At 41.6% G+C, this 24885-nt stretch overlaps 1 protein-coding gene across 2 annotated transcripts in view; it reads right to left on the bottom strand.

Annotated features, from left to right (window-relative positions):
• Nucleotides 1-16936: 16936 nt before the first annotated feature.
• CCDC186 (coiled-coil domain containing 186) overlaps nt 16937-24885 on the bottom strand; it is a 54643-nt gene continuing 46694 nt past the window's right edge. Inside the window, exons 16-17 of one of the 2 annotated variants that reach the window (XR_012133003.1) lie at nt 24245-24459; nt 16937-17497 (exon numbers count right to left, since the gene is read on the bottom strand). Coding sequence is in view for 1 of the 2 variants with exons in the window: in XM_037011382.2 (XP_036867277.2) it covers nt 24376-24459 (84 nt within the window). In the remaining variant the exon portion in view is untranslated. Of the gene's footprint in view, nt 17498-20730; nt 24460-24885 lie in introns of those variants that run through there. The other variant, XM_037011382.2, reaches the window with a different exon arrangement.

Below are 24885 nucleotides of genomic sequence, written 5' to 3'. Positions count from 1 at the left end.
ATGTACACCCTGACGTGGCGTCATGTGACAAGGAGAGCATTTCACCCTTGTGGTCTTCTACCCCAAACCCCATAAACCAACCCAGTGTGATCATGAAAAAAATACCAGACAGCTGACTAGTACTGCTTAATACTGTCAAGTTCATGAAAAACCAGGGAAGACTGAGAACCTGTCATAGACAAGAGGAGGCTGGGAAGCTGTGATGGTTGAAGGCGATATGGTACCCTGGACTGGATCCTGGAATGGAAAGAGGACGCAAGTGGGAAAACTGGTGATATCCAAATAAAGTTTAGTGTTTAGGTAATACAGTGCTTCAGTGCTGGTCTCTGAGTTTTGACAAATGTACAATGGAAATGGAATGTATTCATGCGGGGCAAATTGGATGAGGGGTGGCCGTGAACTTTCTGTACTATCTTTGCAACATTTCTGTAAGTCTAAAATTACTCCAAAGTAGGGCTTTTTAAGGGTCTGGGAGAAGTACAATTATCCATTCCATTCTCTGAGGCTCCCACCTCTAGACTTGGGTCACAAGGAATGCTGGGAGTTGCACAGCTCTCTAGACAATTTTCTGTGCCTGGGGTCAGGGCTCCGTCTGCCCACCTGACATCACTGCTATGCTTGTGGGGGCAGTCGTCCAGTGCTGTCGTTGCACCTGAAGCAAGCCTCACTTGCTCCGTGAGCCAGGCCAGTCCGGTCGGAGGCTGGCAGGCAGTTATCCCTGAGTGTGCTGCTCCTTGTATGCCAGGCTTGGTACCAGGGACACTTGCCTTGGCTGCTGGAGCCCAGCATGGCAGTACCGGATCCTTCACTGGCCCTTGTCTGAGGCATCACCTTTCATGAGGTAATGCCTGCAAGCTGGGACAGATCACCACCATTCCGGAACCTCACCTCCTTGCATCTGGCCAGCCTGGGGCCCCACCCCGTCCTCCTCCCCATCACCCCACAGGCCCTGTCACTCCAGTGGGTTGAGTCCTATCTCCTGTGGGAGCCTAGACTGTTAAAAACAAAGGCATCTCATGTTCCCCTGAGACAGGAAAAGCTCAAACATCCAGGACACAGAACCTGGCTCCTCTCTTGGGAGAAGAGGGGAAAAAATACCTCCCATTCTTTCCTGATGAGCTTACAGCTGAGAAAAAAAAAAAAGGCCTAGTTAATGCTCAGGCTGGTTATTCCACCACATTACATGTTCAGCATATGACCTTGCACTGCTAACACATGGCGATGACTGAAGGCACCGGCAGGGGAAGAAGTGGCAGCAGCCCCTGTCCTGCCCTCCACCCCCAAGAGGGAGGAGGAGAAGAACAAAAGAATGGAAGAGTCCTTTCCACAAACAGCCAGCCAGGAGCCCTCCCCAGGGTACCAATGGGAATCGCCAGAAGAAGGTAGTATGCATCCTTGGCTGTCTTGGGGGGCTTAGCTTAAAAATAAAGCTTGCCAGCCTTGTGATGAATGTGAGAATGTTCTTTCTTGATGAGTCCAGACTATACTGGCCCTAGAGGCTTACTATCTGTCCTGCCTTTGGGGGTATGCATGAGCTTGATTGAACAGGGCAGGTAGTCAAGGAATCAGGAGTGCCGGCTATGCCTATGGCAGGCCAGGGGGCAAGGAGAGCAGCCTACCAGGGGGAGACTCAGTTACCAGGGAGCCTGGACCTCCTCTTCAAACATCACTGACCCTCAAGCCGAAGCCCCAGGTGCCACTCCAGACAGAAGGACTCCTACTGCAAAGGCCACTGGGGTGCAGAGCCGGGGGAGTTCCGGAGCATGAGCCCCTTCCTCTGGATAAGTCAGGTTTCCAGAAAGAGGGAATGGAGAATCACACAGAAATCTTTGGAGAAGGAAGAATAGCCCGAGGACCAGAGGAGCCTGGTTAGGATCTGGGCCACATTGGCAAGGATGGTGGCCAGGACAGCCAGTTCATGGATGATCCAGAAGTGTGTCCCATGTGAGAAGTGGTCACAGGGCAAGTGGCCTCTTTGCCCAGAGAGAAGGCCATGGAGTATCCTCTCAGAACAGCTCTAGAATTGATTTCAAGGATTGCTGCTGGCCACATAGCCTTCAAGCTTCATTCTCCAGCCCTCCTGGGATTCTAGGATTCATCGGATACACTTTAATAAATTCCTTTCTGCTTTAAGGGGCCAGACTTGGTCCCTGTCATTTGCCACTGAAAACCCTGATTGACACATGTTAATTCCTCTTATCCCAAATTTACCTAGATAAATATCACAAGGAAATGATTCCCTTGAGCCTAGGAGCAGTACATTAAATGGATGTGATGGAATCAGGCTGCTGTTTAGCAAAAGAGACTACAAATGTGTTTTTGTTTCCTCCTTCCATAATGCATTTTAAATAACCCCATCTTACATTACTTCTGAACCCCAGAGCCTCAAAAACCACTAGTAAGCACACGAGGGCTTGTGAGTTAATTATAACAGCCTTTTCTAGCCTTGGCCTGTGGTTTTCCTCTCGCAATGAAATGCTAAGAATGGGGGAGGTGAGTGAGCTTGGTCGTGTGTTGCTGCTAATGTTTTTAACTAAAGATCTAAGGCTGTTTGATATTTTTGGCTTTGTAATTCCCATTTCCAGTCCCGTTTTGGAAATAAAGCAAAGTTGAAGTCCAAAGAAGAGTTTCTGAGCTGCAAGACAGCCTGCCGGCCCATGGTAAGAAGTTAAATTCCTGAGGTCCATCCTCTTCCCATTCTTTGGAGTTCTTCATGTGGCAAGCTGTGCTCCGCAGATGCTCTTTCCTGCCCCTTCCTGCCTTCGTACTGTAGGTAGTTTCTGCCTCAATTTATCACATTATTTGTTCTGTGGCTCTAGGCTCATTTCTTCCTGCCTCTGCTCCTATGCAATGTGACTTTAACCTCAGGGCTGGGGACCCGAAAGAAATGAAGGTGTCATCACTTTGCTCTTGGATGCCCAAGGAGGGTGTAGCTGTATTTCCCCTCCTGCCCATGCCCCACTCTATGACATAGAACCCCACAGAGAAAGGGATCCCAGAGCTAAGATACGAGGCTGGGGTATGATGCTCCTCAATTGGTTTTGAAGCTTCAGACTTTGAGAGAGAGATCAAGGGGTGCACGGTGGTGTTATTTTATCCTACATGAACAAAAGGCACTCTTCAGCACAGGCTGGGAATTCCTAACATTAAAAATACCAATGGTATCGTCTTTACTCAGGTGCAGACTTTGCTGGCTTCTGTGCACTTTTCTGTGTGCATGTATGTGTGTGTGTATGCGTGCATACGTGCCCATGTATGCATGTAACTGACTGTCGTTTTTCGTAGAGGTTGGCTTCCCTGTGTCAGGTATTCAGTCTCTGAGAGTGACAGAACCTGAATTTTTTTCCAGCCTGAGTTTAGCCATGTGGCTCCAGTCCCAAAGCCAGAGTGACCTGCAAGTTCTTCTGAACCTCCAGATCCTGAGCTGCCTTCTTTGACTGAGGAAGGAGAGTCAGGGGGAAGTTGTTGAAAGCAAAAGATATTTTTGGTGAAGCTCCCCGTAAGCTGTGTAGGAAGACAAATTAGGAGTCTTCTGCTTTATGAAATTTCCTGTAAAATTCAGCCAGCCAACTTGCCATTTTGCATCATCGGTAGAGAATGGATCACACTGACCCGGTACCCAGCAGAGCAGGTGTGGAATCAGTGGTGAGGGATCAATAAATGATTTGTAATGTCCCTGCAGGCTCAAATTCCTAAGGAGGCACACTATGTAGTAGCACCTTCGCGAATCCACCTTCACCTGGGGAACTTGGCCTCCAAACCGTGTGTCTATACCGAGAACGAGTCTTTTACACAGGCCCATCAGACCCCTTGTCTTCAGCTGCCTGCCCCTCCCCCCCACCTGCCACAAAGACAACTTGGCTTTGTACAGCATTTAGCACCCTCAAAAGTCTCTTCTTATTTTATCTTGTTTGAGTCTGAAAAAAAAAAAGAAGGCAAGTTTTATCCCATTTCACTGCTGAGGAAACTGGAGTTCTGCTATGGGCAGAATTGTGTCCCCCAAAATTAATGTGTTGAAGCCCTAACACCCAGGACCTCAGAACGTGACTGCATTTGGAGATAGGGTCTTTAAACAGGGAATTAAGTTAAAATGTGTGTGTGCGGTTTTTTTAGGGTGGCTGTGATTCAATCTGATTAGTGTCCTTATGAAGATCTTAGGACACAGACAGAGGGACATTAGGCATGTGCATGCAGAGAGATGACTGTGTGAGGACATAGCAGGAGGGTGGCCATCTGCAAACCAAAGAGAGAGACATCAGGAAAAAAACAAACCTACTGGCACCTTGTCCTTGGACTTCTAGCCTCCCAGATTGTGAAAAAATAGATTCCTGTTGTGTAAAAATGAACAAAACAGTAGTAGACTCAGACACTGAAAAGTGACTGGTGGTTACCATGGCAGAGGGATTGGTGTGGGTGGGTGGGGAAGGTGAGGTGGATAAAGGGGCACCAAAATCTCTGTCATAATATACGTTGGTCATGGGGATGGAAGTACAGAATCGAGAATACGTCCAGGGTTCTGTTGACATCTTCCGATGTCGAGAGATAGTAACTGCACTAGTGGGGGTGAGGATTTAAGAATATGGGTAACTGGTGAACCACTGTGTTATAAACTTGAAACCAATATAAGATTGTATATCAACAATCCATTAATAAAAAATAAAATAAGACAATAGAAATTCCTGTTGGGTAAGCTACCCAGCCTGTAGCATTTTGTTATGGCAATCAGACTAATACACGCTCAAAGAGGTTAAAGTCCAGTAAGAGGAAAAGTGAACTTTAGTCCACATGCCCCAATTTGAAAACCTTTTATCAAATAAAACGATTATACTTAGGAGGACCATGTTTTGCTTCATGGCTGTTAATGCATAATGGGTCTCTGACATGCTTACGACTTCCTCTCTGTTTAGTTGCCCAAGGGGTGATACACACAGAGACATAAATTATAATGTGCCTTTCCTTTCAGGTGACTTTTGGTTCAGTTAGTATTTATAGGAAAATGCTCCACTGATCCTAGGCAGCCCTGGAAAACAATTCAGGGTCCCCTGCCCCCACCCTCTTTTCCCCCAACAGGAAAGTTAAAACATCTCCCTTCATCTGTCCTTATTTATCCAATAGTCCCATTTCCTATTTGAGCCCCGTAGAGAACGACAAGGATTCGGAGAACATGAGACTTCTTCAGGTAGACCAAATGCCGGTTGGATCAGCCCCTGGACCCTGACTTGTTTGCTTTAGGGATAACTGAAGGGTCTCCCCCCGACACTAGAAGTGACTGTTCCCTCCGAGGGGCTGGCCTTCCCCTTCTGTTGTCAATGCCTCCCTGCTCCCACTTACTCTGGAGAGGCTGGAGCGGCGCCCTTTCGCTTTGCATCCTGAACGGAACTGAAACTCGGGCCAGAGCAATGTCTTGCCTTCCACGCCCATTTCCCCATTTCCTCCCTGCCTCCGGAGGCGGACAGCCGCAGAGTCCCAGCTGGGCCTGACCTCTGGGGAAATGTCCCAAGGCAGAGGGAACAAGAGCCCTTCAGTCACGACACAGCTCTGGAACGTGTGTCCCCGGAGCCAAGCTCTCCTCTGGGTGGAACACTCCCCCTGCCGAACGGGCTGGAAGAGCATCTGTCCCCGTGGGGGGCGAAAGAGGGCTCCGAGGCAAGGCCGCCGCTGACTTTCCCGGCAGGCACAGACCAGGCACTGCCTGGTTCAATGGCAACTGCAGACAAGGACGGTGACACAGTCCATGTGCGCAGCCACCGCTGGGCCGGCCACACTCCAGGTTCTAGAGCAATGCTCTGGCTCAGGACTGCCCTGGATCATGGCCCAGCGCCAGCCAGGACCAAAACTAGTGGTTCTGAGAATTTGGGCTCCTACTCATTAATTTAAGTACTATATATTCATTCTATTTCAAAAAAAAAATGCCTTTGTATCTTCATTATTACCATCTTTGTAGTTTTCAGGACTATCATGAGATCCCTATCAACAGTCACAATTGGCAAAGATTTCAGTAATGTTAATAAAGCCAACCTCAATTCTCTGATCTTCATGCCAAGTGGAGAAGCTGGCATCCGACCCAGCTGTGACACGGGCTTCAGAGCTACGCAGGCCTTTGATATGTCAGGCTGTAAGTAACACAGCCCTTTCCTCTCTTCCACTGGCTTTTGAATGAAAGGCAAATTTAAGTCTGCTGATCCTCAAGCATCATAAAGTGAGGTGTGGGGACCTTGGGGCAGTGGGTGACTGTCCACTTCCTAAACAGCCACCGCAGTAGGACACGCTGCCGGTTCCCACCACGGCGCAGCAGAGTCCTCAATAGGAAAAGCTGTATTTTTCACTCACCATTAAAAGCCAACTTCTAGATACACCCCTGTATTATTATCAACGCTCCAGAAATGTACCTAGCTACAAAAGCAATTATTCTGTGCCAAAAGAAATAGCTCCTTAAGAAAAATACACAAAATATCAGACCAGAAACTGTCTTAACAGGGAGAGACAGAAATGAATGCAGGTGTCTTTTCTGGAGAGAAAAACCACTGAGATGAGCCTCGGTTCCCAGGCGCAGGAAGAACCTGGTCAGGATTCAAACTGCCGGGCTAGACAATGGGCTGGGCTTGGCGCCCCACTGGACAGAGGCAGAGCTGCTGATGGAGGTGAACCTAGGGCTCCGGAAGGAACAGGAAGAACAAGGCAGTGGTTCAAACTGTTGGGGACTCTGCCAGTGACAATCTGGGAAGAGGGACTCACAGCCACGGGCACAGTGAAGTGGCTGGGAGTCCCCAAGGGGAGCTGTTCCAGCTCACTCTCCACTTCTGTGGCACCTTTCAAAGCCCTGCCCAGACACTTGAACAGAGATGAGACGCTCAGAAAGGAGGGTGCAGCTCCTCCCCTGCCTTTCAGCTCTCCGGAGCCTGGGCCCCCCCGCCTCCACACCGCCCCTGACCGCGGCTGACTCTGCTTCCTTTGATTCATAGATGCTGAGTTTCCAATAGCCCTTTATGGGAAGTGACAGATGAACACTCAGCTCCCGGCTTTGCAGGGGCGTAGGATTTCTTTAAAGACAGAAATGATGGTGTTGCCTTAATTTGGAAGCCCCCGAATTTAATTTGCCCTTAATTTTAAGGCTGAATTTTTTCTCCCACTTTTTTCCCAAAGCTAAGAAATAGATCCTCTGCTGGAAAGCCCCACTCATGGCCAGTGACAGTCAGCTGCATGGAGCTGGGTGCAAGGAAATGCTTGGCCAGCATCTCAGCTAACACCAAAGGCCAGTGGTTCATCAGTCAGCGCACATGCCTATGTCAGAGAGGGAGACACTGAGCAGATGTGGACACGTGGGGGGCTGTTGCTTGAGGGTGCTCAGAACTCAGGAGGACCCACTCTTAGGTGCCGCCTCCAAACCCAGCTCCCTGTCACCTCAATAAGGTGTCCTTTCAGACCACAGGATCCTCATCATGTCTCTTTACATGAACCTTTCTCAGACCACATGCTCTGCCATCTCAGCTGGCCCTGCTCTGATCTTCAGTCAGCATCTGCCATGTGTAAACAGAAGGGAAGACTTGATTCTTAAACCAAAGGCATGGTAGCCACATTTGAGTTTTCTCAAGAAATTGGAAGAATTAATTGGATGGTTATAAATGATAGAAGAAAACTGTTGTTAAGGTTAACATGTTATATTAAATATAATAACATTCTAAATCATAAAGCAGAACCTGCTGGATTTCCACTTCAGGGGGTGGTGGTATGAATTTAAAGCAGCTTTTTTCCAGGAGGACATTTCTTCTCTGAGTATAAAACTGCTTGATAAAATCTATCATGAACTTTATTCAGATAAGATAAAGCTGAGAGAGAGCTCAGAAATATAAAAAGCACCTTTCAGCTCAGACTCAGAACATTTTTTTAAAAGTCATTGATTAAATCACTCAAGTTCAGTCCAAACTAGCCTTCCAAATTTTGGGATGTTAGAAAGTACGTTCAATATTAAAAAAAATGATTTCTGAAATTAAGAAGCAAAAGATTTAGATAGCAATAGAGGTGTTTGCTCTGCGTTGGAGTGGGTAAAGTTTTAGGTTGAGAAGTGGCTCTACCTGACATAAGAAGAAAGATGGCACTGGGCTGCCTTGGGGCTCAGACCCTCTAACAAGTGCCCTGCAAGTGCCTGCAAGAAAGTTGCCCTTTCTTCCGAATGCCTAGTCCTCAGAGACTTGAAAATAAAATTATCAAAGATGCAAAGGTTTTGATATTTTTTGCTCAGGGATATGACCTGCTAGGTTATCCTTGAACCTGCCCATCCAGGGTCCAACCCCCCTGAGGTTGAGTATGTGAAAACACAAGGACTAAAAGCCCAAGTTCCAGGAAAGATCTCTCAGGATCCTGCAGACAGGGCGCACACCCTGTGACGAGAAGTAAAGGGGGCTGCACCACATTAGACTGTGATGATTGGCCGGTTTCATAACATTCCCCTGCCACCTAGTGGCATTTAGAGCCTAAAGTTTAGTCCTACAGAACTTTCCAAGTGCTTCTATGGGGACTAATCTGCAAGATATTGATGAATTATCTTTATTTTTCACTTAAACGCATTTCAAAGAAAATCCCTCTTGATGCTCATCAGAGAGAAAACCCTGACTTTGGGCCTGGGCTGGTGCACTGGGTAATGACCGGAGGCCACTTTACCATGGATAATTTTCCCAGTAACTTGCAGCAGGTAATAGTTTGTTTCCATATAGTAATGTGATCCACAGCACAAAAACTGCACACACACACACACACACACACACACACACACACACACACACACACACACAATCCTTGCTATCTTTTGCACTAGAGACAAGGAGTTCCCCCATAACTCCATGCCTTTGACTTTAATATTTGTACTGCCTCGGGAATTCTTTTGTAAGGATAAAGCCGAGTCTTTAATCACAGCATGCCATCTGCTTGACTGCACTTCTTTGCTTACTGCTGGTGCCTGGCTCTGTTCTCAAGCCTGGAAGAGCCATGTTCAATGCTGATGTTCTGAACTCTCTACTATTACAGTAGCTCATATCTGTTCAATGCTCACACTATATGACAGGCTGTATAATGCACTCTGTGCTCATTGCCTCATTTGAACCTCACAGTAATACTACAAAGAGGCCATACCATCATCTTGCATATGAGGAAACTGAGGCACAAAAAGGTCAAGCTGTTTGATCAAGTTTGACCAAAACCAGGTGGTCTGCTTCCAGAATGTACACGTCACCCATTTGACACAGCCTCCTTCAGTTTGGGTCATATCCCTGCTGTGGGAATTTTCGATGGTACCAAACTTCATTTACCTCATTTTGCAGGCTGGTCAAGTTGGTTGATCAGTAGTAAAGGCTTGTCACTACACATAAATACAAGTTCTCTCACCAAAAACTGCAGCTTTCTTCCAGGAGGTGGTTGTCATATTTGCATTGCGTATCACATTATGTGAAAGACTTGTGAGCACAAAAGCAGAGGCCAGGAAGTAAATCGCACATGTGAAAGACTTGTGGCACATTTCAGACTAGCAAATCTTGGGTGAGATTTCTCAGAACCATTCCACAGAAAAGCACTGGCCAGTGGTAAATGGTGTAAACAGGCAAAAATGAGCCCATATCCAAAGTCAAACTTTGGGCCCCTCACATGCAATCAAACGAATTAGGAACCTAACTTTAAAAACCATTCTTTTGACGAAACTAGAAATTAACACCAAAGCTTAAAATCTTAAGCAAAATGTGACAGCATAAAAGTAATGCTTCAGGGAAACAAAAGCAAAAATGAACAAATGGGACTATATCAAGCTGAAAAGCTTCTGTACAGCAAAGGACACCATCAATAGAACAAAAAGGTATTCTACAGTATGGGAGAATATATTCATAAATGACAGATCCGATAAAGGGTTGACATCCAAAATGTATAAAGAGCTCATACACCTCAACAAACGAAAAGCAAATAATCCAATTAAAAAATGGGCAGAGGAGCTGAACAGAGTTCTCCAAAGAAGAAATTCAGATGGCCAACAGACACATGAAAAGATGCTCCACATCGCTAGTCATCAGAGAAATGCAAATTAAAACCACAATGAGATATCACCTCACACCAGTAAGTATTGCCACCATCCAAAAGACAAACAACAACAAATGTTGGCAAGGTTGTGGAGAAAGGGGAACCCTCCTACACTGCCGGTGGGAATGTAAATTAGTTCAACCGTTGTGGAAAGCAGTATGGAGGTTCCTCAAAAAGCTCAAAATAGAAATACCATTTGACCCAGGAATTCCACTTCTAGGAATTTACCCTAAGAATGCAGCACTCCAGTTTGAAAAAGACAGATGCACCCCTATTTTTATAGCAGCACTATTTACAACAGCCAAGAAATGGAAGCAGCCTAAGTGCCCATCAGTAGATGAATGGATAAAGAAGAGGTGGTACATATACACAATGGAATATTATTCAGCCATAAGAAGAAAACAAATCCTACCATTTGCAACAACATGAATGGAGCTAGAGGGGATTATGCTCAGTGAAATAAGCCAGGCAGAGAGAGACAAGTACCAAATGATTTCACTCATATGTGGAGTATAAGAACAAAGAAAAAACTGAAGGAATGAAACAGCAGCAGAATCACAGAACCCAAGAATGGACTAACAGGTACCAAAGGGAAAGGGACTGGGGAGGATTGGTGGGAAGGGAGGGATAAGGGGCAAGGGGCAAAGAAAAGGGGCATTACGATTAGCATGTATAATGTGGGGGGGGCATGAGGAGGGCTGTGCGACACAGAGAAGACAAGTAGTGACTCTACAGCATCTTACTACACAGATAGACAGTGACTGTAATGGGGTTTGTGGGGGGGACTTGGTGAAGGGGGGAGCCTAGTTAACATAATATTCCTCATGTAATTGTAGATTATTAAGACCAAAATACAAAATAATAATAATAATGGTTCAAATTACAAAATTTCAAGTGAGCATACAGTGGTCCATTACTGATTTGAAATGAATCTGATCACTCGGTTTGTTGCCTTTCCATTTTTAAGGCCCATTGAGGTTTTAATACTGAATGTTGATAACTATTAGATGTTCTTGTCATTTTAGGGCTCTCCTTAAATGATTTTAAATTAATTTTCATTTAGTGAAACTATACTTTGCTGAGGATAGAGTAATAAGGATAGTCAAAATTAATAATATTAAGGGGAACATACTCCAGAAAAACTTGTATTCATGTCATTTAAGGTTGTTTAAAGTTGTTTTTTTTTTTAAATTTTCTTTCTTAATGATATGTGCAGGCCAGTGATTGGTTGTATCCATATGATTAATCTGTGGGTTTCTACTAGAATATTTCTTTATATCTTCTATGCATCTTTCACAGCAGACATTTAATCCATGTCAATTAATGAAATTAGAATAAGAATAAGAAATATCAATAAATCAGCAATGGCACCGGTCTTGAAATCTTGGGACTGTCTGGGGAATATCTTCATTTTACAATATGTAACAGGATTTAAAAATAATTAAACATAATGATCCTTAAAGCCCAGAGAGCTTTCACGTTGGGTGCTGGCAAAGCAATCAGCCAAAGTAGTTAATGTAAAAGTCTTTAATATGCCATTGGATTTTTAGCAAAATTTCTGCCAAGGGGAGATTTTCAGTACAGGAAACAAGAATTTTTAAAGCATGATATCATATTTATAAGTTGGAGATAATTTTAAGATACAGTTTGAAACACTCCTAAGACAATGTTGCTTTCTACTACATAGTCAACGGCCGTGATGAAGCTCTGTTTCCTTTCAGCTCGAATGTGGGCAGTCCACTGCTAGGACAATTTTCTGGTCTTTGCTGAAGCCAGCATCTACTCTCATATCCCGCTAGCTAGAAAACTAGCAAAGAGCAAAAAGCTTCCCTAGAGACTAACACACTGGCAAGAAATACATGCCATTTTGGTGTATTATAATAATCCAGGCATGGCATATTCTTTCTCAGTGGCCTGCAGAGTAAATTGTACTGTGGGCTACACAAATTAATCTCAACTACCCAGGGAATATGTGACCAATACAGAGATCTACTGTGATATTATTTATATTTTTCTTGGACGTTGTATAATTTGGTCTTGTAACTGCTTAGACAAATAATAGTTAAGAGAACACTGTATAATTTGTAATTCATTCACTTACTCCATAAGTGATGACTGTGTATTCTTTTTGTGCCTGGACTGTGACTTGGAATTTGGTGTCCTGGCCGAGAGCATAACCTCTGAAGTCAGATGGCCTGGGTGCAGATTCTGACTGTGGCACTTGTTAGCTTGGTGACCTCAAGCATGTTGCTTAACTTTACTCAGCTTGTTCGACACTAAAATGGGGAGAGGAAGTGTTGGTGGAATCAAATGAGTTAACAGACATAAGCCATCTAAAACAGTACCTGATTTATAGGGGAATCTTCTGTTTTCATTAATACAGCAATGGATTGGCATGGCTGGAGCCTCTGCCTGTAGGTAAACCATCAGAAAAGACAGGTAAGTGAGGTTGCTGCTTGTCCATCGTCAGCAAGGCATTTGTTTGCTGTGTTATATTTTATTGATCTTGTTAAAATTTACCCATTCCAGGTCACAATGACCGAACCTCTGATCTCACATGCACCCCTTAGAGAACCCCATGCGGTTCATCCCGGAACTGACCAGTTTGCTCTGCCTGATAGATGTCTTCTCAAAATATCTCATCTCAGTGCCATTTCTTTGAGACCCAACAGTTGCTAACCAGTATAATTTCTCAAAGCAGGTTTTCACTGAATCACTTGCTTTCTGAAACTACCTGCACACCTGTCATTTTCCCTTACGGTCCCTGAGAGACCTACGAGGTGGCAGGGTGCTATGCGGCAGCATGTAACCAGAGTTCGGATCTGCTACTCAGGCCCTGTTGAACCTCTTACTGCCCCCAGGGTCCCTGAGGCCAAGGCCCCAGTCACTGTTGTCGTCCTGTTAGTGACCTTATTTACATTCCGGTCTCATCTTTCCTTCTCCCCGCTCCCAACTATGTGCCATGTCAGTGGTGGAAAACACTGAGCACTTAGAACTCACCATTTTGGATGCTGGTTAGTAACCAAAAGCTGTTGAAGGAAGCGCTTCACTTGACTCAGGATGACAACTCATTGCCAAGGAAATTTAGAAGAAACAAATTCCTCTCATTGGGGCAACATATTTTGAAATGATTTCTCAAATTATTTTGAAATTACCCTTAACCTGAGGTTACTTGCTTCCTGCTAATATTTTCATCTTTACTGAAAATATCCTTGCTGGTATTCCCAGCACCTTCAACAGTGCCAGCCATGCACTTAGTAAGTATTTGTTGAATTAGCTAATTAAGCTAATTGAAGTACAGTGGGCATGATTAGAAATATAAGGTTTTTTGGAAAAGAGATGGAAATTATATCAAACATCCTCTGGTATGAAGAGAATTCACTGAACTATATTCAGAGTAGAATTCATACATTTATTATTTTAATAAACACAGCACTTAATATTTGCCCAGCACTATTATAAGTGATCTATACATAGCAGCTAATTAAGCTAATACTTCCTATAGGGCTGAATAATCAGATCTTAGAAATTGAAATAAAGTTTGATAAACAAGAGGTATATAGATTTCTATGGGAATGTTGGAAGAAATGTGTAACTGGTTATTTCCTAGTACTGACAATTTATTGAAGGCTTATTCATTCTGGCAGGCCCCATGCTATGTGCTTTATATAATAAACCCTTTTCATCCTCACAACAAACATATTGTGTTTTGGCAGATACTAGAATTTGGGCTCAGAGAGGATAGATAGAGATTCAAAGTCCCAAGTCCAGATGTTACGGATGTGAACCCAGACTCGCCTGACTTCAAAGCTTTGCTTGCTTGGAGACCATCTTGTTCCTTCATTTACTTTCTGCCCTTGAACTCCTTCCTCACCTGCACTCCCAACCAGCTTGTAAGCACTACCCTTTGGCAGGTAAGGCCTCCCCTTTTACTACAGTATCTTTCACTGTGTCTAGATCGGTGCCAGACATTTGGTAGGAACCTGAGAAATATGTACCATGAGTGCATAAATGTTCTCCAGAGTACGTGCAAGGACCTACACTCCCCAATACCACCAGTTTCCACCAAAGTAATTTGTGATGATTTCCAGACTTATTTCTCCATTTTAAACTTTAATTAGCTAAAGCATATGTTTGTATTAGACACCTCCTTCAGACTTTTAGGAAGCATTTTTGTTGAAAGAACATGGGCTTTGAGAAGCCATATAAATGACCACCAACATGTATATGAAAACAGGCTTAATATCACTCATCAGGGAGATGGAAATCAAAATCACAGTGAGATATTACCTCATATCTGTTAAAATGGCTGTTTTCAAAAGGACAAAAGTGTTGGCAAAGATGTGGATAAAAGGGAACCTTTGAATATTGTTGCTGGGAATGTAAATTGATGCAGCCACTATGAAAAACACTATGGACGTTCCTCAAAAAGTTAAAAATAGAAATACCATATGGTCCAGCAATCACACTTCTGGGTATATATATAAAGAAAATGAAATTGGGATCCTGTGTTCACTGCGGCATTATTCACAAAGCCAAGCTATGGAAATAACCGTTCATCCATTGATGGAGGAATGGATAAGAAGATGTAGTATACATAGTCAATGCAATATTATTCAGCCTTAAAAAGGGAGGAAATCCACCCATCTGCAACAACATAGATGAACCTGGAGGACATTATGCTCAGGGAAACAAGCCAGACACAGAAAGACAAATCCTGCACGATTTCACTTATATGTGCAAACCTGTAGAAGCAGAGTCGAGTGGTGGTTGCCAGGGGCAGGAGGCAAGGGGGAAATGAGATGTTGGTCAAAGGGAACAAAGTTTCAGTTATCCAGGATTGATGAATTCTGGTAAGATAATTGCCGTGCACAACACCGTGATGATAGTCACCCATACTGGCTTGTATATTTGAAATTTTCTAAGAGGCTGGATCTTAAATCTCAGCACACACACACACACACACACACACACACACACACACACACAGGGCCACTATGTGGAGGTGATGGGTAAGTTATTTAGCTTGACTGTGGTGATCTTTTTACAGTCTATATCTATATCAAGACATCAAGTTGTACACCTTAAATATATACAATTTTTGTATGTCAAAGATATCTCACGTTGTTAAAGAAAAAAAGTACAACTGATATATGAGCATGGAGAAAAAAAAGGACATGACATAGGCTTGGAAGACAGGCCAACCTGGAATCCTGCCCTGCAGTATCTCCACCATCCGTGAGCCCTGGGTGCATCTCTGGACCTGGGAAGATTACTGCTGCTGGCTGAGGCCCCAGAGACGAGTCTAATCCCTCTTTACCTGGCAACGCTTTAGTTTTCTGGAGACAGTGCTCATATCTGCCAGGGTCTTCCTTTCCCCAGGCTAAAAAAGACCTTATATTTTCCAATCATTTCTTAAGAACATGGTTTTCAGTCTTCATTCTCCTGGTCACCCACTCGGAAAAGCCTGCACATTTCTGTCCCCTTTAAAAAGCAGTGTCCATGGAAAATGTTTGCTGAGATACACACAACTGGAACTCTTATACTCAGCTAATGGGCATGCAAATGGTACCAGCACCTTGAAAAATTCATAGTATCTACTAAAGCTAAACATGTACCTATATTAGGACCCAGTGATTCTACTGTTAGGCGTGTGTACACTAAAAATACACCATTTGCTTTGCAACACACAAGAATCTTCTAGCAGCTTTATTCATAGCTCCAAACTGGGCAGTCTCCCATGCCCATCAGTAGAGTGGATAAATTGATAAATCCACACAATGAAATACTAGATGTTAGAGGGAATCAGTGACCTACAATGACACCCAACAATATTGATGATTCTTATAAACAAAATGTTGACTCAAAAAATATTGTATGAGCCCATTGATATCAAGTATCAAAAATCAGGTACAATAAATCGATGCTGTTGGAAGTCAGGATAACGGTCCTCCTCTAAGGACAGGTAATGACTGAGAGTGTGACAAAGGTCTGTGAGGCGATAGGTCAGGATCCAGTCAGGAGAAAGTGGGCACTGGGTGTTGATCACACAGCTTTCAGTTCAAGATGATTTTTTAAGCTGTACATAGAGTAGATGCACTGTTCTCAAAGTTACTAGTCTACCTCAATTAAGTTTTGTTTTTAATATAAGTATCAGATATAGTCAATATACTAGTGTGGATGGCACCCAGGCCTTCTTTCTATTGAAGCAACTTTTCTGGCAGATGAGAACTGTTGTGACATTCAAGGCTGTTCACTGCCTGCCTGCTATTAGGTAACTTCCTAAGGTCCTTTCCATTCCTATGGGTCTTACTATGGCTTGCTGAACATGATAAAGGTTGGCAGTGGCAAAACTGACTCCATCTTTTTGTTCCGAGACCACAGTCCAGATTAAGTAACGGTCAAACAGCACGACTAGGTCTTTCCTCTGCACATTTCCTGTTACCACCTCTGAGACACCTGTAATTGCCCTGAGCAAAAGGCATGGGGGGTTCATCCACCTGGCCTTCTCCTCTCCTTTCCCTTCTGCATGTTCCGTGTGTGCCTACTGGTGAAGACCCTTCTCCAAGGATGCTGTCTCGTGCAGCCAGTCTGGTCCTCCCCGACCTCCCTCAGGGCTAGCCTAGGGCACTGGTCCCTTCCCACCTTGTTCCCAGGACAGTACTTATCTCCCATAGTGCTTTGCACATAAATAGATAATGATACTGTGTGAATGTATTAAATAATAGAATAGGAAGAACTTGTATTTGATTTTTTAAACATAAAGCTTCTGAGAGTCAGAGAGCACCCTTTTGCCTTTTGCCTTTCAGGTTAGGTTGTATTGTATGACGTACTTCACTCTCCCCTTCAGGAGAAGCCTGGGTCCAATTAGGAGAAACAACACAGGTCCATTTAGATTAAACAAAAGTTTAATGCAAAGCATTATTAACTATGAGGAAAGGGTATAAGATACAAGGATGTCCTGTAAGGCACCCTAGGGCTGAGGAACAGCACGCAAGGAAGCACCAACTTGGAAGGCGTCCAGACCTCACGGAGAAGGTGTGGTTCAGACCACTGGGTAGCAGAAGTGTTGGCTGGCTTGGCCAGGATGGAGCTGGCCTGGAGTTGCTTGGCAAGCGGTACTTAGACTTCCAGCCGTAGTGCCAACAGGGGAGTAGGTGGGTGGCAACCAGTGGTCTGGATGTGCAGTGGCTGTTCTGCAGGCTCCTCTCTGTGCCACAAGTAACTGTATGCTTGGGTTTCCACGCCCAGAAGGCGGTTTCCAGGCCCAGAAGGCCGTAGAAGGGTTATCACCAACGCTGCGAGGTTGTAGAGGGATGTCTGGGGCACATTCCACTGCTGTCCTCACGTGCACAAGGCTGACACCCAGCCTCTGCCAGGAGCTTCCAGAAGCCTCTTCCTCCTGTCATGCGCCGCCATTGCCCTCTACTCACCATGTTCACTTTAAAGGAAAAATGGTTAAGGGTTAAGGGAATTCTCTTATCACAGAGCAGATACTGAAAAGGGCATTTGGAGCTAAGAGGTAATAAATTAATAGCCCACAGTTTCTTTAGGGCTTCTGAGGCTAATTTATTCGGTCCCAAGGACCTGAAGAACATGCCGGTGTAGCTGTGTTTCAGACCCTATCAGGGTCATCAGTTGCCCACACAGCAAGGAAAAAAACTGATTAGGTGTGACCTAGGCAAATCACTTCTTCCCACGGGCCTTTTTCCTTATCTCCTAAGGAGGGGTTGGAATGGGTGAGTGGTTTGCAAATACCAGGCTGCAGAGAGGGGAGAACAAATAGAGTTTCATGGAGCTAGACGCATTCAGCCGGGAAGTTGAAATTGTCAACCTTTTTTTGTGTGTGTTAAAACATCCTTTCGTGAAATTATAGCAATACATGGCAGTTCTTTCTGATTCTCACTTAGTAAAATAAAAGTCAATGAGCTCAAACATTTCGGAATGTTTTTGAAATTTTGCTAGTTTCAGGTAGAACCTGAAAGTCGGGTCACACTGGGACTAGATGTTCTTTCCTGAAAGCACTTCCATCTCTGAGATCTGTGGTTCCAAAGGGCCCGTTAGTCTTTGCTTCTCAGCACCCAAATCTCCAACCAGCAGAGGAAAATGTAGGAGAGGTGCTCCCTTCAGCAGCATGTGCAGCACATGTGGGTCCATCCCAGGACATTAGAATGGGCCCTGCACAATGGTGGCTCACGAACACGAGGCCCTCCACAGTTCAGAGGTATTTTGTAAACCCTAGGACAACCACTTACATATTTTAAGAGGCATAACTCATAAGCCAATAGTGGAGATACAGTTGAATCACACAAAATATTCCATTAATCCAAAAAAAGCAGAAAATCAAGGGAAGGATGGAAAACTTAGTGTGTCTACCTTGCTTAGTTAGCGTGATGATCCCAATCTCAGTGGAAGCAGAGCCTGAGTTCTATCAAACACCTATTACTTGAATCACGAGCAATGCTTGAGTTTATGTATATTGCTTTGAAGACACCACAGAGCCTAAACAAAAAGATTTTTTCTGCTCTATACCAAAGCTGTTGCTGAAATGGAACTGCATCATACCTGCAGGTAGAGTATGGTCTCTAAAAACTGTCAGCTACATTTGTGCTTTAGCGTTTGGGCTCTGACATACAAGTTGCTGGCTTGGACTACTGAAACTTCAGAACACCTTTGTGAGATCCTGTCATCCAATTTCTCAGAAGGCACCTGGGACTTGCACAGTGGAATGTCATTCCACCACAGAGCTATGCCTCCAGGCCCCTGCTTCAAGTTTTAATAGTTGGTGCCTTGGAGCATAGAAGGCATTTAACCACAGGTAAAGATAAGAGGTAATAAATAGTAATAAATATCTCAAGCAAGCACTCAGAGCCTTTTTATCCATAGAATTTGACTAGACTTAAGAACTATTTAAATACAATTTCTATGAGAAAGTGGGTTCTGAATTCCAATTAGGATGCCAGGAACAGGCCCCCTTCCTCTTTGCATGCCCCCAGCCCCAGCAGGGTCTCCCTCCAATCCCTCCACACTTGCCCCAGATCAATACAAAATCCAGGCAGAAGCTATTCAAAGCCCAAAGCACCATGCTTCTTTGCCGTGGATTCCTGGCAATCTGGTTTTAGAGGACGATGGGATGTATCTTTGTGGGCTGTGGTGGGAGCAGAACACTCAAAGTTCTCCCATGTGCAAGAGTAGAAACACACTTGAGACCTAGAGCAAGGGAAGCAGGGGTTGTAGGCTTTGGTAGGTGTCTTCCCTATCAGAGTTCTTAACAAAAAACCTAAAAACGAATAGGAAGTGTGGCAGATTAAACTGCTATTTCTTGGGACAAGCAAAGTGGGAGGGTGCTGAAAACAGATACACACTCTACTTCCTGTCCTTGGGTCTTTAATTATTAACCACAAACCTATACAGTGAAACGGATGTGGAAAGCCATTCTAGTACTAATTTCTCAAGTTAATGCAACTAGAAGTTGACTATCAACAAACTAAGTTTTTTATTTTGGTGGATCCTTAACTGAACAAAGCACTACTTTTGTACTGGGTTAAATGGCAGAGTCTTCTCCTGAATGTAACTTCCTATCCTTTTTTGGAATGCCATTAGGGGTAGATAGCCTGACTGGTAAGAAGTATTGCCTTTGGGCAATCACACACACATAAAAGGCGGAAAATTCTTCAGAAATACAATACTTCTTAAGTGTATGCTTCTTTTAAAAAAGTAAGAATTAAGACTCTTAAATCTAACATAGGAATTCTCTACAGGGGCAGGAACATCAATTTTGGTCACACTGTTCTCAAAGAAAATCATTAAAACAGCATGAGCATTGGTCAGCCAGAGGCATACTCCCAAGTTGCTGATCCTGAAGAAGTGTGTACTTATTTTACATCCGTTGACTGAAGCAGACTTCATTAAGTTATTAAGAAAAATAGGCTTGGGTACGTTTGTCGCAATGCTCTTTCTATCCAATCTCCTGACTGGGGGTCACACTGACCGGTTTTGTACCACAAGCCAGTATCTCTTCCCCTAACCCTCCTCCTGTATATATTCCTTTCGCTTGCAAACAAATCCACAGGCTACTGTAAGCAGACTATTAAGAATGTCAGAAAGCTTCCTCTATCCTATCAATTTTACATGTATTCCAAGGATCTTCAGGGGATTCTTTCCAACAGTGAACTCATTAAGGCATGTGGCATAATTTAAATGTACCAGAACTGTTAGAGAAATGGCAAAACAATACACTGGAATGTGAAGTATCTATCACACACATTAACTTCATGAAATGAATGCCATTTCGACATATTTTTACTGAATATATTAGATACTTATTAAAGCTAGATAATTTGGGCAAGTAAGTTCCATAATTTTGTGGAAAATTTGGATATATTACTGGCTCACTAAGTCAATGAGAAACTTTTACATAGGTATGTGAAAATCTGTCTTTTGGAAAAGGACCAATTTCACTATCAATAATTTAAACAAAAATTGAAAATACAACCTCGCATTAAATTTAATTTGCTTACTATTGTTCACTGAGTTCTAATGAAATTGGTAAGCAAAGCAAAAATTCCTAGTCTTGTTTAAAAAAGAAGGTTCAAGCTATCTGAACAAGCCTTGCCAACAGCCTGTTTCACAAGTGGTGTATATAAATAAATAAAGATGCCATTAAAATGCAACTTAGTAAACAGGCATTATCTATTTAATAAGTACAATATATACATAGAATTCTCTTGAAAAGCTTCATTTTATACAGAAACATTTATAAAATGGACAGTGTAATCAAATTAAAGATTATCTGTACAATACACACATACACACATAGATATATATGAACATTGTTGTAGCCACTATGGACAGCCATAAGCATTTGTAAAAAGAATTCCATTCCAGAAGAAAATACATCTTTAATATACAGTTATTTTTCATTTATTTTTCAGAAAATTCATGTTTGGATACTCTTTCAGTTATTTTCTCTTATTCACCCTTGAAAAATTTAGAGTTTCTAGTGCCACCAACTGGTGTTAAAAATTAACAATCTTCGTGTCAAAAAAAGAATTTTGTTTTAAAAAGGTTACTGAAAAGGAGACTACTGGGGTCAACATTCATAAGGCAAATTAACCATACTGGACAGCAACATGATTAATAAAAGTATTTTCACTAGGATAGCATATATAACTTTTACAGTATCAATGGTTTGTGATTTTTTTTTCCTACTGGTAAATCTTGGTCTAAATATACATGTAAAAATTTTTTAGAAAATATACTTCAAAACGAAGTTTGGAAAACATACAACATGAATAGATTCATCTTTACAAGCATCCAGTAGGCATTAATAATTTACTAAAGTGACAAAAATTGAATGCCATTTTATGGTCTTTGGATTTTTTTTTTCTCTTAAAGAATAATTAATTATCAAACTGTGATAAAAGTTAGGAAATGTGCAGAACTAGCATGAGAACAGCAATCTGTTCACAGTGCACCTCAGCAAGGATTCATTTCCCAAAGCTTCAGGCCAAAGGGAGATTTCTGGGACACCTACTTGCACAAACACTCTTCCCACAGGGCCTGGCTGTGCACAGCAAAGGCTCAGAGAGCTGCCCGAGCTGTCTCCCAGCTGTTTGCACTAGACCAGAAGCCCTATGGGGACAGGAACTGCTTCGTCTGGTCTGTTCATCAATATAATCACAATACCTTATATGGTGCTTGGGAATTGGTTTTTTTAGATGTGTTTATTAAATGAAAAATAACATACTGTAGCCTGATGAAGTTTAATTTCAAGATAAACTGCTTTAAATAGTTATGAAGAAAGTTAAAAAGATAAAAACAAAACCAAAATCAATAGCATTCAAAACTCAATCTTCTGCCCAAACCCACCACTTTTAATTTTTAATGCTTAACAGGCTAAACCTTGAAGTAGTATGGAAAAAAAGTCACAGTAAGTATTCACTTTAAAATGAAAACCTAGTGAAGTGTATACATATATACACACAAAATCATGTGTGCTCAAATAAATCAGAACAGTACTAAGTAACCAAAACAGACTTTGATGTGTTCAATGATGAACCTATAAAATAAAACAAATTATCCTCCAGATCTCAGGTTTTTCCAGACCATTTTCCTTTTCCAGACACTCCATTCTTCTCCTCAGGTATTAAATAAAGTAAGACTGGAAGGCCCTTTAAACCCTTATTCAGGAGCTATTTGTGAATCAGTTTGTGCACATTTTCATACATTACTTTGCTCAGTCCTACTCTGTGTACATAAGTAAAAAAAAAAGATAACAGTACACAGAAACTGAAGAATAAAATAGAAATAAAGCATTTTCTTCAAAAGTGTCTCAGTTTCTTACATTTACAGGAAAAAAAGGAACAGTAAGTCAAAATAGTTTTTAATAGCTTTCTTCTAAAACTGTTTCACCATTATATTTCTCCAAATGAATGGTGGCACAAATGTTAATATTGGAGTACTTCATTTTTATATGAAATAAGTGAGTTTATTTTTATAAAAAGCATATAGACATAGGATACTATGGATCTAATCAATGTTTGGTCTCCATTAATACATTTTGTGTCTTGGAGGAAAAAAATTAATATTACAATATATGAATGTAGTAGCCATAAACATGTAGTTATGTTGGCTACTTTAAGTGATATTTAGGAGAATCAATAGTATGTCTAGAAATAAATGGGAAAATAATTAAGATTTGATTGCACTTATCCTCTTATTTTCTCTATTTTGATAAATTATTATTGGCAAAAAGAACAAGACACATTATGGTAAAACTAATACTTTTTATAGCTAATTTAAAAATAAAATGTTCTTGAACTTTTATTTCCATTTTGAAGTGAAAAGATTTTTTGGATGGCAATATGTAACTCAAATACAGGAAAAATAAGACACCTCATTCAATCACCTAATCCTTACTAAGTGACCTTTTTAAACAACGTCAAGTTGATTTTTCAAAAATTAAAACACATTTAAGGGACACAGCCAACATGAGCCTGACTTTTAGAGCCACATCATTCTTTAAAGGCCTTTAATCCATCACCCCAAAGCTTACTTCTCTTAGTGGGAGAAAAAAGGATAAAAATTCCAGAACAAAGATGAGGCTTGCTACATCTACATATAATCCAAGGTTAATTAGAAAAATGACCTGAATATAATGAAATGTGATAAACCTCACAGAAATTATGAGAGGAGAGAAAAAATTTCAATGACATAAAAGTATTGATAGTATGGTAGGCAACACTTAAGTGCACATCTTAAGTAAATATTGTAAAAATTCATCAGGATACTTAAATTTGCCTCTAAAATTCCATTGGTTACAGACATGTAATTACTTTGTTTTAAATAAATATACTGAAAAACATCACATTTGGGGACTGTAAGATCATTCCACTATAATATATAATTGTACCAAAGTAAAGAACAGTGCTCAATGAACGGATAACAGAGTCATAGTGTGAATTCTCCTGGGAACTGGTTCTTCATAAATATCTTAGGCATTTATCTTTATATTTCATGTCAATAAAACATTTGCAATTTCAGTTTCAAAGAATTCATTATTCATCTCTCTGTTCTAATGACTAACAATTTCACATATTAAAATATAACTGAAGTCCACAGAAATTTTCTAAATAAGCATGTTAATGTAAATCATATTTTATATAACTAAAGATTTAAAAAACTGAACTATTAGACAATTCGAATCTCAGAAGATGTACCTAGCACAGGAGAGGAAACCTGACAGAGAGGTACAGGATGCTTGGTCGCTGCCAGTTACAGCTACCTTTCCTATTACTTCCATTAAAACTAAAAGATTCGAGGACTCAATGGCATCCTGAAAATACAGCCAAATGTTATACTGGAATGTCAAAAGCAAAAATTTTGATCATTTCTTTAGATTTCTTCATGTTGGAGAACAAGCATTACTGAATGAATAACACCTGTTCTTTCATGCATAATTTTAAAAAGCTGAATCATTTTTGACATTGTTTATTTTAAAGGGAAGAAATTGGAGATGGTGTTTTCAAAAGCCCTTATAGTAATGTTCAGCACTTCATATGACTATTAGCAAATTGAGTTAAGTTGCTCTGATTCACTGACAGGCTGTTACCATACAAAACCAAATTTCATCAAGACTTACACTCTTACAGTATACACAGCAACGCTTCATATTGTAAAAGGATACTTTTTTATACAGATGAAGCAAAAGAAATTTTTACTGGCTGACACGCAAAGCAGGGAAATGTTTCCAAGGACACCGAGCTGTGGCACCTGCCCCTTGGTGCCTTCCGTTTACCAAGTAAGAGGTTCGTGCTGTTAGGTTTCCTTCATCCTCTGTTCTAGTTCATGCTGGTGTTTAATAAGATGCTCTATTTCTGTTCCAAGAGTTTGCAGATTTTCCTTTACCAATTAGAAAACGGGAAAAGAAAACAGAACTACTAAGTATAATAAGTATAAAGATTCAGTTTGAATTATTTTTACCTAAATTTTGAAACTGAAAGAGTGGTTAAATGTTTTGTGAGATAAACTAGGCACACAGCTGTTTTTCAGTAAATTAGCTCTGTACATTTCAGTCATAATCTTTTTACAGAAGCTACAGCAAATTTTAGTGCATAAAATCATTTATTAGATTTTAAAAATTATTTTTTGAATCCATTATAACTATCAAAGCCCAAACACAAATAGAATAGTAGGGTCAGATAATAAAAATAAGTATTAATAATAAATGAAATTAAAAAAAATAAAAATAAGCTGCAAAAAAATAAACCTGGAAAATACAACAGAAAATAAATGCCTCGATTTAAAGAAAAGTTTCAGTAACCAATT

The sequence above is a fragment of the Manis javanica genome, chromosome 7, assembly GCF_040802235.1.
Source record: "Manis javanica isolate MJ-LG chromosome 7, MJ_LKY, whole genome shotgun sequence".
Lineage (NCBI taxonomy): Eukaryota > Metazoa > Chordata > Mammalia > Pholidota > Manidae > Manis > Manis javanica.
This window is presented reverse-complemented; position numbering and strand designations above follow the sequence as displayed.